Source organism: Bos grunniens, chromosome X (genome assembly GCF_055505025.1).
Source record: "Bos grunniens cultivar Pamir isolate PY7600 chromosome X, Bosgru_T2T1.0, whole genome shotgun sequence".
In the NCBI taxonomy this organism is placed as follows: Eukaryota; Metazoa; Chordata; class Mammalia; order Artiodactyla; family Bovidae; genus Bos; species Bos grunniens.
The window spans coordinates 1353548-1368328 of record NC_141194.1 but is presented as its reverse complement, the minus strand read 5'-3'; the positions used below and the strand labels follow the sequence as shown (position 1 = coordinate 1368328).

Genomic DNA, 14781 nt, shown 5'->3' with positions numbered 1-14781 from the left:
ATGTGAAGTGAAAGTCGCTCAGTCGTGTCTGACTGTGACCCCATGGACTGTAGCCCACCAGGCTCCTCTGTCCATGGGATTCTTCAGGCGAGAATACTGGAGTGGGTTGCCATGCCCTCCTCCAGGGGATCTTCCTGACCCAGGGATTGAACCCCCGTTTCCTCCATGGCAGGCAGATTGTTTACCGTCTAAACCACCAGGGAAGCCCAGTGTGTAGAATCAATCTCAGTTTCACATTTTACCCCACTCTGGATTTCTGCTTTGCAAATATGTTCATCTCTGCCATTTTTCTGGATTCCACATATACGCATTAACATATGATATCTGTCTTTCTGACTTCACTCTGTATAGACCGTCTCTGGGTGCACCCACATCTCTGCAAATGGCACAATTTCATTCCTTATTATGGCGGAGGTATTTAGTCCATCCAAAAGGAAATTAACCCTGAATATTCACTGGAAGGACTGATGCTGAAGCTGAAGCTCCAATCCTTTGGCCATCTGATGGGAAGCACTGACTCACTGGATAAGACCCTGATGCTGGGAAAGATTGGGGGCAGGAGGAGAAGGGGACGACAGAGGATGCAATGGTTGGATGGCATCACCGACTCAATGGATATGAGTTTGAGTAAACTCCAGGAGTTGGTGATGGACAGGGAGGCCTGGCGTACTGTGGTTCATGGGGTCTCAAAGAGTCGGGCACGACTGAGCGACTGAACAACAACAGCAAACAGAGCCGAAGGCGGTCAGCCACAGGCCATCCTCCCGGATCTCCGGGCAAAAGCTAGGTCCATTTTTAAACCAAGAGCAGACATCCTGCCATGGGCGCAACTGGGTTCCTTTGGGGGTGGGGGGCGCTAGCCAGGAAGCCAGGTGACCTGTGGGCGCCGTGAGCCCAAGGCGGTCTCTGCTCTCGGGTGCCTCACAAAGGATGTTTGTCTATTGCAAAACTGAGCCTGCCTTCTCCCAAGACGTTGTTTGGAGAAAATGAGTCTTTGGTTGCTACATCAGATGCAATGTTGTTAGCAAGTTACAGGGCCCTTTGTGAGACATAGTTCAAGCCCACAAGCTAGAAAAGTATGCCAACCGGCTGGATTGCTTGCCACATTTTTGTGACTAAAGCCTCGTGAGGAATCTTGAAAGGCAAGCAAGACAATGAGAACAGATTCTGCAGTATATCTATAAATACATCCTTCTGTGTGCATCACGATTGCAATAATATATCCACGTTTTAGGGCTTCCCCGGTGGGTCAGCAGTAAAGAACCCACCCGCAATGCAGACTCAGGAGACGCAGGTTCAATCCCTGGGTCGGGAAGACCCCCTGGAGGAGGGCATGGCAACGCTCCAGTCTTCTTGCCTGGAGAATCCCATGGACAGAGGAGCCTGGCAGGGTTACAGTCCATGGGGTCGCAGAGATTCAGACTCGACTGAGCAACTTTCACTTCACTGCTGTTTGCCACTCATGGTTCTAGGAGTTACAGATACATCCATGTTTTTCCAAATGTATATTCTAGTCGGGGAGGTGGGGAGAAGCCAGGCAATAAACAATTGAAAGTCACACTTTATACGGTGTTGGAAGTGGATATGGGAGACAGAGAGAGAGAACAAAAGTCTGAGCAGAGGAGGTGGGCAAGAAAGTGCCCTTGGCTATGATTGCAATGGTCTCATCTCTAATTAATGCCCCTCTGGTTTATAGCCAAAGGTGAGAGAGCCAGCTGGTGCCCCCAGCCCTCCACTCCAGTGGCAAAATGTTCTCTGCTTGTCAGTCCAACTTGTTCAGTCGCTCAGTCGTGTACGTCTCTTTGAGACCCTACAGACTGCAGCCTGCCAGGCCTCCCTGTCCATCTCCAACTCCCGGAGTTTGCTCAAACTCAGGTCCATCGAGTCGGTGATGCCATCCAACCATCTCATCCTCTGTCGTCCCCTTCTCCTCCCGCCTTCAATCTTTCCCAGCATCAGGGTCTTATCCAATGAGTCAGCTCTTCCCATCAGGTGGCCAAAGGATTGGAACTTCAGCTTCAGCATCAGTCCTGCCAATGAATATTCAGGGTTGATCTCCTTTAGAATGGACTGATTGGATCTCCTTGCAGTCCAAGGGACTCTCTAGAGTCTTCTCCAACACCACGGTTCAAAAGCATCACATCCAAGCACTGCTTTTATTTTCGGCTGAGGGGAGTTTGGGGCATCTGTCCAACCATGGACCATTTATGGAGCCCCAGCTATTTGTGGACAGGCAGCTATCTTTGCCGCACACCTGTTCTAGAAGGGCAGGGAGGGAGGTGGCCAGGATAAAGGAGAGACGGCTGCAAAGCGCAGATGTGCTCACAGCTCTGCTGGATTCCGGGGAACGCGCTGCGTTTATATTTGGAACTCCTGGGGACAAGCCTCCGTTAGGAAGGCGGGGCTTGGGGGACGCCAACCCACACCCACTGAAGCCTGTCAACACCCAGGCCCAGAATAGTACGCGATATGAAATCAGTCAAGCTAATTCTACTATTCCCTCTGGAGTCTGATCTGCAAATAAGCACTCACGGGAGGGGACTGGCTCTTGGACACCTTGATCCTTTTTTCACTTTTCGCTGCATCTTCTGTGCTAGGAAATCTCGGGAGACTTTTCACCAGTGAGAGTGGGCTTCTTGTGGCTCAGACAGAACTTGCGTTTGAGCACATTGTGACTCCAAGAAAAGCAAAAGGGTTGCCCAGTGCTTAGCGATCTCTAATGGAGAGGACGCAGGTTCGATCCCTGGTCAGGGAACTAAGACGCTACATGCCGTGGAACAACCAGACGGCCCGAGTGCCACAGCTAGAGAAAGGCTGAGCACTGCAACAAAGACTCACAGCAGCCAAAAGTTGAAAAAATATATATTTTTTAATTTCAAAGAAACAAAGCAGAAAAGGCACTGAATTACCCCACCAAGACTAACGCTTATTCTAAAACCACATGGCAGGTGATGACTGTTTCCAGATGTATGGTCTTCCCAGGTGGCTCCGCGGTAAAGAATTTGCCTGCAATGTAGGAGACTCAGGAGACACAGGTTCGATCCCTGGGTCGGGATGATCCCCTGGAGGAGGAAACGGCAACCCACTCCAGTATTCTTGCCTGGAGAATCTCATGGACAGAGGAACCTGGCGGGCTACAGTCCATGGGGTCTCAAAGAGTCGAACACGACTGAATGGCTAATACTTTCACTTTCAAAGGAGTTTTTATAAGAAGCCAGACGGTTAATGCTGTTTGCAGTGAAATGGATGGGCCTAGAGAGTGTCATGCTGAGTGACGTGAGTCAGACAGAGAAGGAGAAACAGCATATGACATCCCTTACACGTGGAATCTGAAAAGATATGATACAAATGAACTTACTTAGAAAACAGAAACAGACTCAGAGACTTAGAGAGTGAACTTATGGTTGAGGCGTGGTAAGGATGGGGAAAGGGATAGTCAGGGAGTTTGGGGTGGACATGGACACACTGCTGTATTTAACATGGAGAACCAGCAAGGACCTGCTGGACAGCACAGGGAACTCTGCTCAATTTCATGTGGCAGCCGGGATGGGAGGGGAGTTTGGGGAGAATGGATACATGTATATGTATATAGTTGAGTCTCTTTGCTGTCCGCCTGAAACTATCACAACATTGTTTGTTAATTAGCTATACTCTAATACAAAAGTTTTTTTTTTTTTTTAATAATGAAGCTAATGTTTTTTTTTGGAGGGGGGGATAAAAGAAGCTAGAGGGTACAAAGAAACAGAATTAAACAACAAAATGTTAAGAAACATTTGCTGAAAGTAAAGATAATTCTGCTACACATGGTGGCTCCTTCAATGTGAAATACCGAAGATGCTGGAAATCTTGAACGTGGATCACAAGAAGTTTAAAGGAAATTGACTTCTGAGCACAGATAAAGGAGTCCTCCAAACCTACGCAAGAAACAGCCACCAAATCTACACTAAATTACCCGAAGGAAGATAAAAGAACAGATGCACGCACATACCCTCTGAAACAGTCCTCGAAATGAACAAGACCCGCGGCAGTCAGAAGAAAACACAATTTGGAAGTGAGATTCTATCACGTCAGCAGAAACATATGGTCACTAAGACAGCTGCTCTGTCCCAGATATATACGTGTGTATACAATGTGCTGTCACAGAATATTCAATGTCTAGTGAATTTTCCGTGGAAAGAAAGAGGAAAGTCTCGCCAGAGCCACTGTATGGATCAACTATGCTCGTGGCATGCCACACGCCTACAGAATCCAAGCAAAAATACTCACAGAAAAATTCACAAAGAATTCTTCCCCCCAGCTTTACTGAGACATAATGTACACGTAGCATTGTAGAAGGTTAAGGTGTACATTGGGACGATGATACATTTCAGTAGGACGAGGATACATTTCAGTGGGATGATGATACATTTCAGTGGGATGACCATCGCAGCTATGCTTCAGTGGGATGACCATCGCAGCTATGCTTCAGTGGGATGACCATCGCAGCTATGCTTCAGTGGGATGACCGTGGCGGCTACTTTTCAGTGGGATGACCGTGGCGGCTACTTTTCAGTGGGATGATCACCGTAGCCTTGTCTGACGCCTCCACCGTGTGACATAATTCTTTCTTTCTGAGGTGAGACTATTTAAAATCTTTCAAAATATAGGATACAGTTCCTTGGTGGCTCCAGGGGTAAAGAATCCGCCTGCCCATGCAGGAGACTGCAGTTCAAATCCCTGGGTTGGGAAGATCCCCTGGAGAAGGAGATGGCAGCCCACTCCAGTGTTCTTGCCTGGAAATTTCAATGGACTGGGGCCCCTGGAGGGCTATAACCCATGGGGCTGCAAAGAGCTGCACACAACTTAGCGGCTGAACAACCACAGCCTCACCACTGTTTTGGAAGACAGATGCCAGAAGTCAGTTTCCTTGAAACTTCTTGTGATCCACGTTCAAGATTTCCAAAACACTCATTTTTCAGATGAGATGACGGACACCCAGAGAGGTTGCCCAACTTGCCTAGGGTCACACAGCTTGACCTGGAGAAGCCAGACTGTGATCTCACGCTTTGGGCCTGAGTCCAGAGTTTAATCATGCCTGGCTTCCCGTACCACCTGTACAGACAAGCTAGATGCATTCCTCATTCTCGCGTTTAAATTAGAAAAAAAAAAAAACCCTCACCACTATGTACCCCAAATATATTCATCTCTGTATGACTTTTTAAGGATGCCTTTAACAGAATCCCACAAACTGGGCAGATGAAATAAGAAATATGTATCTTCTCCCAGTTTCAGAGTCTGGAAGTCCAAGTCCAAGGGATGGGCAGGCGGGCCCGCCCTCTGAAGGTTATACGGGGCTCTGTCCCGGCTTGCGATAGCTCTTTACCTTGTGGCTGGGCTGCTCCAAGCCACTCAGGTTCCTTTCCTGGTGTCTCTCTGTGTGTATCTGAATTTCCCCTCTTATACAGACACAGCTCATATTGCCTCAGAAGCCATCCTCCTGTTCTGACTCATCGTCTTAACTGATCACAACTGTCCCCGATCTTTTGACACATAAGGTTCCACTCTGAGATGCCAAGGGTCAGGACATCAGTGCATGAATTTTGATACCTGTGTGTGTGTGTGTATGAGAGAGAGAGAGACTTGCTTTCCCCGCATTAGGAGCTGGCGGCGGGTCAGCAGCCTTGCATACAGTGGTTTATCCTTGGAGAAACGGTGTTCTCTTCTCTCTTCTGTTTCACTGTAGCTGGTTTACAATGCTGTGTTTGTTTCCGGTGTCGTCTTCCCTGGTGGCTCAGTTGGTAAACAATCAAATGCCAATGCAAGAGACCCAGGTTCCATCACTGATCAGGAAGATCCCCCGGAGGAGGGCGTGGCAACCCACTCCAGTATTCTTGCCTGGGGAATCCCATGGACAGAGGAGCATGGTGGGCTACGTACGGTCCCTGAGGTCACAAAGAGCCCAATATGACTGACCGACTGACACATAAGGCAATTTCAGTTATTCATGGAGATATACATATATTCTTTTCCAGTATCATTTATTACCACATTTTGAGTAGAGATCCCTGTGCTATCAAGTAAGACCTTGCTGTTTATCTATTCTACATATGGTATCACGTATCTCTTCATCCCAAACTCCTAATTTATGCCTCCACGCTCTCCCCTTTGGTGACCAGGAGTTCGTTTTGTATGTCCATGAGTCTATCCCTGTTTTGTAAATAAGTTCATTTGTATCCGTTTTCTTAGATTCCACACGTCAGTGATATCATAGGGTATTTTGTGTTCTGCAGACTTACTTCACTTGCGGCAATACTCTCCAGGCCCACCCCATGTTGCTGCAAATGGCATGGGTTCATTCTTGTTCACGGCCGAGTAATATTCCATCTGTACACACGTACCACATCGTCTTGAGCCATTCCTCCATCGATGGACTCTTAGGCGTCCCGTGCCTTGGCTACTGGAGATACTGCTGCAGTGAACACCGGGGTGCAGGTATCTAAGGGGGAGCACCCACACATGAATATCTAGGATTTCCGTGCATCATCTTTCTGCATTCCAGACTCTAATGACCATCTTCCTCTCTGGTTCCGATACTCAAACCCTAAACGTTCTATCAGCGTTGATCTCAGTCCATCAGACTACACTAGTCTGCCCAAACTACCCATTCTCTCCTCTCCCCTAAAGAATGACTGAAACCCAAGCAAGCAGCTGGTCTACTTTTTAGATGCTGAGGGTAGACAGTTAGTCCAGGACAAAGAAAAGTATACACCAAGGAAAGCGCTGACATTGTGTTAAGAACTGGTACCCACAGAGGATCCAAGGCCAAAAATAATACAAAAAGGTCTCGACATTTCAAAATCTCTATCCCACGTTCTGAAAAAAAAAAAAAAGTAGAACCATACAATTTCATGGCAAAAACAAAAAACACCCCAAGATCTCTCCCCAAGCAGGTTTCCACATCATGGGCCTTGCACTTAAATTTCCAGAAATCCAGCCTCATCCTCTGCAGGTGATAATACTTTTGTGAGCTGAGATAAAGTTAAATGCTGCCCCTAGGGTAGAAACACATTCATTCCTGATTCACAGGCGGTGGTGAACTGGTCCGGATTCCTGACGTTAACTAAAGGTGCTTAGTTTCCCCTGGTGGCTCAAATGGTAAAGCATGTGCCTGCAATGCGGGAGACCCAGGCTGGATCCCTGGGTCAGGAAAGATCCCCTGGAGGAGGGCATGGTAACCTACTCCAGGATTCTCACCCGGAGAATCCCCATGGACAGAGCAGCCTGGTGGGCTATAGTCCAGGGGGTCGCAAAGAGTCAGTTGCCACTGAGTGACTAACACTTTCACTTTTGCAAGGAAGCTGTAGCATGAGCTAAGCTTGTCTCCCCAGCTTGCTAGAAACCCAAGCAGCATCCATCCTTTGGAAGTCCTCCACGGCATCCCCACCCGAGACCCCCAGCTATTCTCCTGGCTCCTGTGTTCTCTGACCACGTCAGTGGCCCGTGGTCTCAGCAGGACATACTCCAGAGCTCAGACCAGAGTCGGAACCTCTCAGGCCGCATGGCTGATGGAACCCACAGATCAAGCAATCTCTTTACAATCCAAGATCCAGCTGTCCACCTCGTTCCCATGGGTGTATCTGAGGAATTAGGAACCCCCTTCTTTGTGGGGCAGCACGTCTATTGCAAACAGAAGAGAAGACCCTCCAGGGCAGCGAGTGAAGCCAAGAATGAAAAGGAACGTTCCACAGAATCGACAGGGTTGTCATCTGAAGAGAGGTTTTCTCAGAGTGGTGGGTGGATTTTGAAGACCTCAGATGGTCCGTGGTTCTGCAAGGAAACATTGAAAGCAAGACGTCATACTTATAAAAAAAACAACAACAAACCATACACACACTTCAGTGGATTGATCTTCAAGCACTGTTAATTTTTTTCACTGTACAGGCAGCAGAGGATGAGATGGTTGGATGGCATCACTGACTCAATGGACATGAGTCTCAGTAAACTCTGGGAGTTGGTGAAGGACAGGGAAGCCTGGCATGCTGCAGCCCACGGGGTCGCAAAGAGTCGGACACGACTGAGTGACTCAACAACAACATCTGTGATGAGGCATGTGGTCCAGAATGTAAGTGGTTTTATTTTTTTCAGAAACTCTTGCTTCCCCCCTCCCAAACTTTCAGGCTGGGGTGTTGTATAGACCCAGGCGCTTCCTGGCCAGGGTGTAAGTCAAAACCACCCAACCACCAGCAGAGGGAGGCAGAGGGCAGCTACTGAGATGTTGAAGTTTCCCAAATCCAGAACAAAAACACGATTGGTATAGACTTCTGTTTCATAGCTTCCCTCAGGGGCAGTGGAAACCTCACTCTGGCAAAACCCAGATAGATCCCGACATGAGTGGTCTCAGGACCAAAGCTTGAGAGAATCTAGATTAACGTCTGAGCTGTTGCTTCTTCTGCAAGAAAGCGTCTCTGCCCCAGCCACCTCTTTAGCGACGTCTCTAGGTATTTCCTGGATCAGCAGCCAGGATCTCTGCTCCCAAGGGCAGCTCCCTGCGCTTGTAATTCTGCAAACCCAGGAGCTTGGACCCAAAGTTGAAGCAGAAGCCCTACCTCGCCCCCCACCACCCGCTGCATAAACTCGTTTCCCTGGAGGTCGTGTGTGTGTGCGGGGTCGTTCAGTAACGTCTGACTCTTTGCGACCCCGTGGACTGCAGCCCAGCAGGCTCCTCTGTCCATGAGGTTTTCCAGGCAAGGAGACTGGAGTGGGTTCCCGTTTAGCTGGTTCTTTTTAATCCCCTCCCCTCCGTCTAACCGCTGCCCTCTACCATCTCCCCACTGGGAACGACTAACTTGTTGTCTGTATCTGTGAGTCTGCCTCTTTTTCATTCATTCACGTATCTATATATCTTTTTAAAATCGGGCTTTACCAGTTAAGGCAGACACAATTGGGGGCGGGGGCGGGGGCGGGGGGAGGACTTGCCGTTTGTCCTGAGAGAGTTTCTCCTCTGGTTATAGTACCTGACCGCCAGCCCGATCAGCGTCACCACCACCATGGAGACGATGGGAGATACAATTTTTGCTATCATGTTGCCTGTGGGAATGCAAGGGAACAAGACGGTCTCAGGAAAAACAGCGCCAGCGTGTATTCCCAGCAACTCCCCACTCACCTCCGCCCCTGGCCCTCCCCGCCCTCCTATTCACTGGAAAAAGATGGAATTCATCGAAGAAGCCCAAGGGAGGCATCCTGCTTTATGTAAGGGGCGCTTACTAACCACGTCTGATCAGTCTGGGGCATCCAACGGTTTTGTACAGAAAATATATATATATATTTAATTTAATGGGTGTGTTTGGATGAATTTGTATCTTTGGGGACAGAAAAGCTTGACTCATGTTCTTCAGTCGCTCAGTCGTATCCGACTCTGTGTGACCATGGACCGCAGCATGCAAGGCCTCCCTGTCCATCACCATCTCCCAGAGTTTGCTCAGACTCATGTCCACTGAGTGGGTGATGCCATCCAACCATCTCATCCTGTGTTGTCCCCTTCTCCTCCTGCCTTCCATCTTTCCCAGCATCAGGGTCTTTTCCAGTGAGTCAGCTCCTCGCATCAAGTGGCCAAACTATTGGAGTTTCAGCTTCAACATCAGTCCTTCCAATGAATATTCAGGACTGACTTCCTTTAGGATGGACTGGTTGGGTCTCCTTACAGTCCAGGGAAATGCATGTAGAAAGTTCAGAGCAGCCCAGGGGTCACCCGGTCAGTTACCCCTGTAGCCCCCACATCTGTTCCATTCCATACTCTGGCCCCACAGATAATACAGTTCCTGGGGCTCCGTTCAGTCAAAGCTAGCACAACATCTCTGTCTCCTGTCCTGCCCGATGCCCACACATCCGTAGACTGTGCCTTGGAGATGTCCCATCCAGGAGCAGTCATTCTGTCTTCCAGCCCACCCCAATCTTGGGTGAGTCCTCTGTCCTGGCGAAAGTGAAAAAGTCTTAGCCGCTTCATTTGTGTCCAACTCTTTGTGACCCCACGGACTGTAGCCCCACCAGGCTTCCTCTGTCCATGGGATTCTCCAGGCCAGAATACTGGAGTGGGTAGCCTTTCCCTTCTCCAACGGATCTTCCCAACAACGGAATCAAACCAGGGTCTCCTGCATTGCAGACAGATTCTTTACCAGCTAAGCCACCAGGAAAGACTGAGAATACCAGAGTGGGTAGCCCATGCCTTCTCCAGGGAATCTTCCCAACTCAGGAATCGAACTGGGGTCTCCTGTATTGCAGGCAGATTCTTTACTAACTGAGCTATCAGGGAAGCCCCCTGTCTTGCCACGGACTCCATGAATCTGTGTGTCAGACCTGAATCTTGTCTGGGGAGCACCTCTCCTCCTCTACCTCCAGTCCACGAGAAGGAAAGCACCCGTGGCCTTCACAAACGTCCCGTAAACACCCAGGCCCCTGGGAAATGGCAATACGTCCTGCAAACAGCGATACCATGGCCCCGCCCGGGTCCTAGGCCTGACGGGTTAGAAAGACAGCTCTGTCCCTTCTTTCTCCCCCAAAGCCTTGGGGTCGGCCGTGCGGCTCCAGCATCGCCCTGCACTCGTGTCAGCCTACAGATCCCCAAGAGGCTGGCCTCCGCCGTCCCAGCGACACACGGCATACCCTCGCTGGCCGGACCCCAGGCCTGCCCTGCGGACCCGTGACGGGGCGGGCGGGGCCCCGCTGGGGGCTTCTCAGGGAGTGAAGGCCGTGTTTGCTCTGCTGCTCTCCTTTGAGGCTTGAGGTCAGCTGTGGTCAACGAAACGGGCACCGGCGGTGGGCAGCAGGAGCTCCAAGCACCGCAGCCGCCCTCGCAGAGCCTCAGGCGTCTTTCAGCTCCGAGTTGGTCCCCAGAGCATCAGGCATCTGTCAGCTCCAAGTCGGTTGCCAGAGCCCCAGACATCTTTCAGCTCCAAGTTGGTCCCCACAGCCCCAGGCATCTTTCAGCTCTGAGTCGGTCCCCAGAGTATCAGGCATCTTGCAGCTCCAAGTTGGTCCCCACAGCTCCAGGCATCTTTCAGCTCTGAGTCGGTCCCCAGAGCATCAGGCATCTTGCAGCTCCGAGTCGGTCCCCAGACCCCCAGACATCTTTCAGCTCCAAGTTGGTCCCCAGAGCATCAGGCATCTTGCAGCTCCGAGTGAGTCCCCAGAGCATCAGGCATCTTGCAGCTCCGAGTCAGTCCCCACGTCTCCTTCTCTGACCCCCGTGGGACAGACCCCGCCTGGAAGGAGCTTCTGAACGCCCACACACAGAGAGAAGGTGGTCCCTGAAAGCCCTCCGTGGAAACAATACCTCGCCTGCCGGGGCCCCTCTGCAGCCACGTGGGGAGCCCGCCCCTCAGAAGGCCGGGAGCCCCGCCCCCGGGCCGTACCTTGCTGGTTGCCGGCTGTGGAGTGGCCGGCTCCACCTGGAAGGGGACAAGCGCACAGTCACATGGTATTCGGAAGAGCTGGTCACGGGCTGCCTGCTGCTGGGAGGCGGGCATTACACGTCCAAGCAGGGGAGGGGACGGGGGTGAGGCTGTCACCTCAGGGTGTAGGGATACACACAAAGGCGTGCACAAGAAGCATGCGCACACACCCATATACACACATGCGCACACACACACCCACACCCACACCCATATACACACATGCACACACACACCCATATACACACATGCACACACACACACCCATATACACACACACGCACACACACCCATATACACACATGCACACACACACCCATATACACACATGCACACACACACACCCATATACACACACGCGCACACACACCCATATACACACATGCACACACACCCACACACCCACCCCCATATACACACACACGTGCACACACACACACACCCATATACACACACGCACACACACACACACCCATATACACACATGCGCACACACACCGATATACACACATGCACACACACACCCATATACACACACGTGCACACACACCCATATACACACATGCACACACACCCACACACCCACCCCCATATACACACACGCGCACACACACACACACACACCCATATACACACATGCGCACACACACCCATATACACACATGCACACACACACCCATATACACACACGCGCACACACACCCATATACACACATGCACACACACCCACACACCCACCCCCATATACACACACACACACCCATATACACACACGTGCACACACACCGATATACACACATGCACACACACACCCATATACACACACGTGCACACACACCGATATACACACATGCACACACACCCACACACCCACCCCCATATACACACATGCACACACACACACACACACACCCATATACACACATGCGCGCACACACACACCCATATACACACATGTGCACACACACATCACACACACACACAATACACACCCATATACACATATGTGCACAAACATCCACACACACACACCCATATACACACATGCACACACACACATCACACACACACACCCATATACACACATGCACACACACAACATCCCACACACACAACACACACCCATATACATGTGTGTTCATACATGCAATACACATACATCCCACACACACACACACAACGCATTGACACACCCATATTCATGAATGTACATACATGCAACACCACACACAACACAACACACACCCATATACACACATGCACACATATCCCACATACAACACACTTATACACACATGCACACACCACACCCATATACACACATGTACATACACTCAACACACACAACACCCCACAACACACATCCATATGCATACACGTACACACAGCCCACACACATGAACATACATGCAAACCCCACACACATACATGCACACACACAAAACACACCACCACACATGCAACAACCCACATACATACAGACACGCACATACAACACACGGACACACCCATATGCATACATGCACATCTGCGTATACACATATGCACACATGTACAACACAAGCACACGTCCACACACACACATCGGCACAGCCATGTGTGCACACAGGCAGGCGTGCACACTAGCATCACAGGCACTGTGCCTGTGTGGACATGACCGTGGACACACACGTGCATATCTCCACGTGTGTGCGCAGTACACGCCCACACATGTACACATGAAGACACAAGAGCTGCACATATTTCCACATGCACACATCCGCCCTGACCCACACACCCACAGCACACACACAGGCACGTGTGTCTCAAATTCATACTCACATATGCACAGACACACAGCATGAAGGCACATGTGAACATATGTCCACATGTATAAAAGCAAGCGCCCTCCCAGCCACACGCACACACATGCATGTGCAGGGACACACACATGCCACATGCGTGTGCACAGGCAGTAACATGTGTGAGCGACCCTTCATTTCTTGGACGGATTGCAACCCGTGTCCCATGCAAACCCCTCCCCAGCTTCGGTGCGCAGTGAGGACGCCGATCAGAAACCCAGGCGGTCAGGCAGCGCCCACGCGGGGGTTAGCTCCTCAGCAGGAGAGCTTCTCCTGCTTTGGCTTTTATGAAAGACCTCCTTTACCATAATTAATGCCAGGGAAGGGGAGTCTGTTGCGCCCTCCTTGCCCTGCAGGAAAGAAAGGCCACGTGAAGAGGAAGGTAAGGCCCAGAAATGCCGGAGACATCCCCAAAGGAAGTTTCAAGAAAGACAGGACCCTGAAGCAGAGGCTGTGACATCCGGGCAAAAGCCCCACCCGGATCTTCCCGAGCCAGAGGAAGAGACAAGCGTATCCCGGGACATTCGCTGGCCGCACCGAGTCGGGCTGAGCTCACCTTGCAAGTTCAGCAGGTCTGCTAATGCCAGGGGCACGCTGACCCCCAGCTGCAGAGAGAGGGGGCTTGCCTGAGCTCAAAACCCCACTTCCTGGCGCTGCCAGGGAAAAGTCCAGTCCCCAAGGCCAGGAAGCATGCCCCACAGGCAGCAGACAGTCATCTCAGCGACTGAGAAATAAAGGACCTTTCTCCACACCTTCTTATGTCCAGAGGGCAATTTGCTTTTGTTTTTGTTTTTGTTTTTTTCCTGTTTTTGGCTGCATGCAGGATATGCAGGATTTTAATTCCCTGACCAGGCACTGATCTCAGATCCTGCCAGTGAGAGCCCACCGTCCTAATGACTGGATCACCACGGACGTCCCCAGGGAGTAATTTTTAAAAAGCGATTCCCTGGGCACTCAACATGGTAAAGAATCCGCCTGCAATCGCGGGAGACCCGGGTTCGATCCCTGGGTCAGAAAGATTCCCCTGGAGGAGGGCATGGCAACCCACTCCAGTATTCTTGCCTGGAGAATCCCACGGACAGAGGAGCCTGGAGGGCTACAGTCCACGGGGCCGCAAAGAGTCAGAGACGACTTAGCGACTAAACAGCACCAACATCTATATTGACAAAGTATCACATGACTACTTTGTACAATGTTTCATGTGGATTCTATCTCAGTTTAGAAACATGGATCCAGTGCCTTTTGCTCTTCTGGCTCAATTAGCTCCCGAGTTCACTTTACAGCACCAGAGACCCTCTGGAGATTTCTAGATCCACCCCTCGCTTTGAGAAAAGCTCGGTATAGACAAGAATGGAGTTTATCCCAGGGTAAATTCCTTTCTTTCTTGGCATGATGTACTATCTACATAAAGAGTCCGCAATTCCTGGGCTGTTCTCTGCCTAATGAGCTTGCAGCCCGGGGCTCTGTGTCTTGTTTCCTGGACAGAGGGGTGTGGGGTCAGCCCCTGGACACCT

General features: G+C 50.6%; 1 protein-coding gene across 38 annotated transcripts in view; it reads right to left on the bottom strand.

Annotated features, from left to right (window-relative positions):
• Positions 1 to 2850: 2850 nt before the first annotated feature.
• Positions 2851 to 14781, bottom strand: part of XG (Xg glycoprotein (Xg blood group)) — a 36041-nt gene continuing 24110 nt past the window's right edge. For 24 of the 38 annotated variants that reach the window (XM_086386130.1, XM_086386133.1, XM_086386137.1 and 21 more), the window contains 3 exons: positions 11388 to 11423; positions 8956 to 9066; positions 2851 to 7806 (listed from right to left, as the gene is read on the bottom strand). In XM_086386130.1, coding sequence (XP_086242256.1) covers positions 7790 to 7806; positions 8956 to 9066; positions 11388 to 11423 — 164 coding nt within the window. In that variant the 3' untranslated portion in view covers positions 2851 to 7789. Of the gene's footprint in view, positions 7807 to 8955; positions 9067 to 11387; positions 11424 to 13572; positions 13618 to 14781 lie in introns of all 38 variants that reach the window. The other 14 variants (XM_086386125.1, XM_086386127.1, XM_086386126.1 and 11 more) reach the window with 1 other exon arrangement.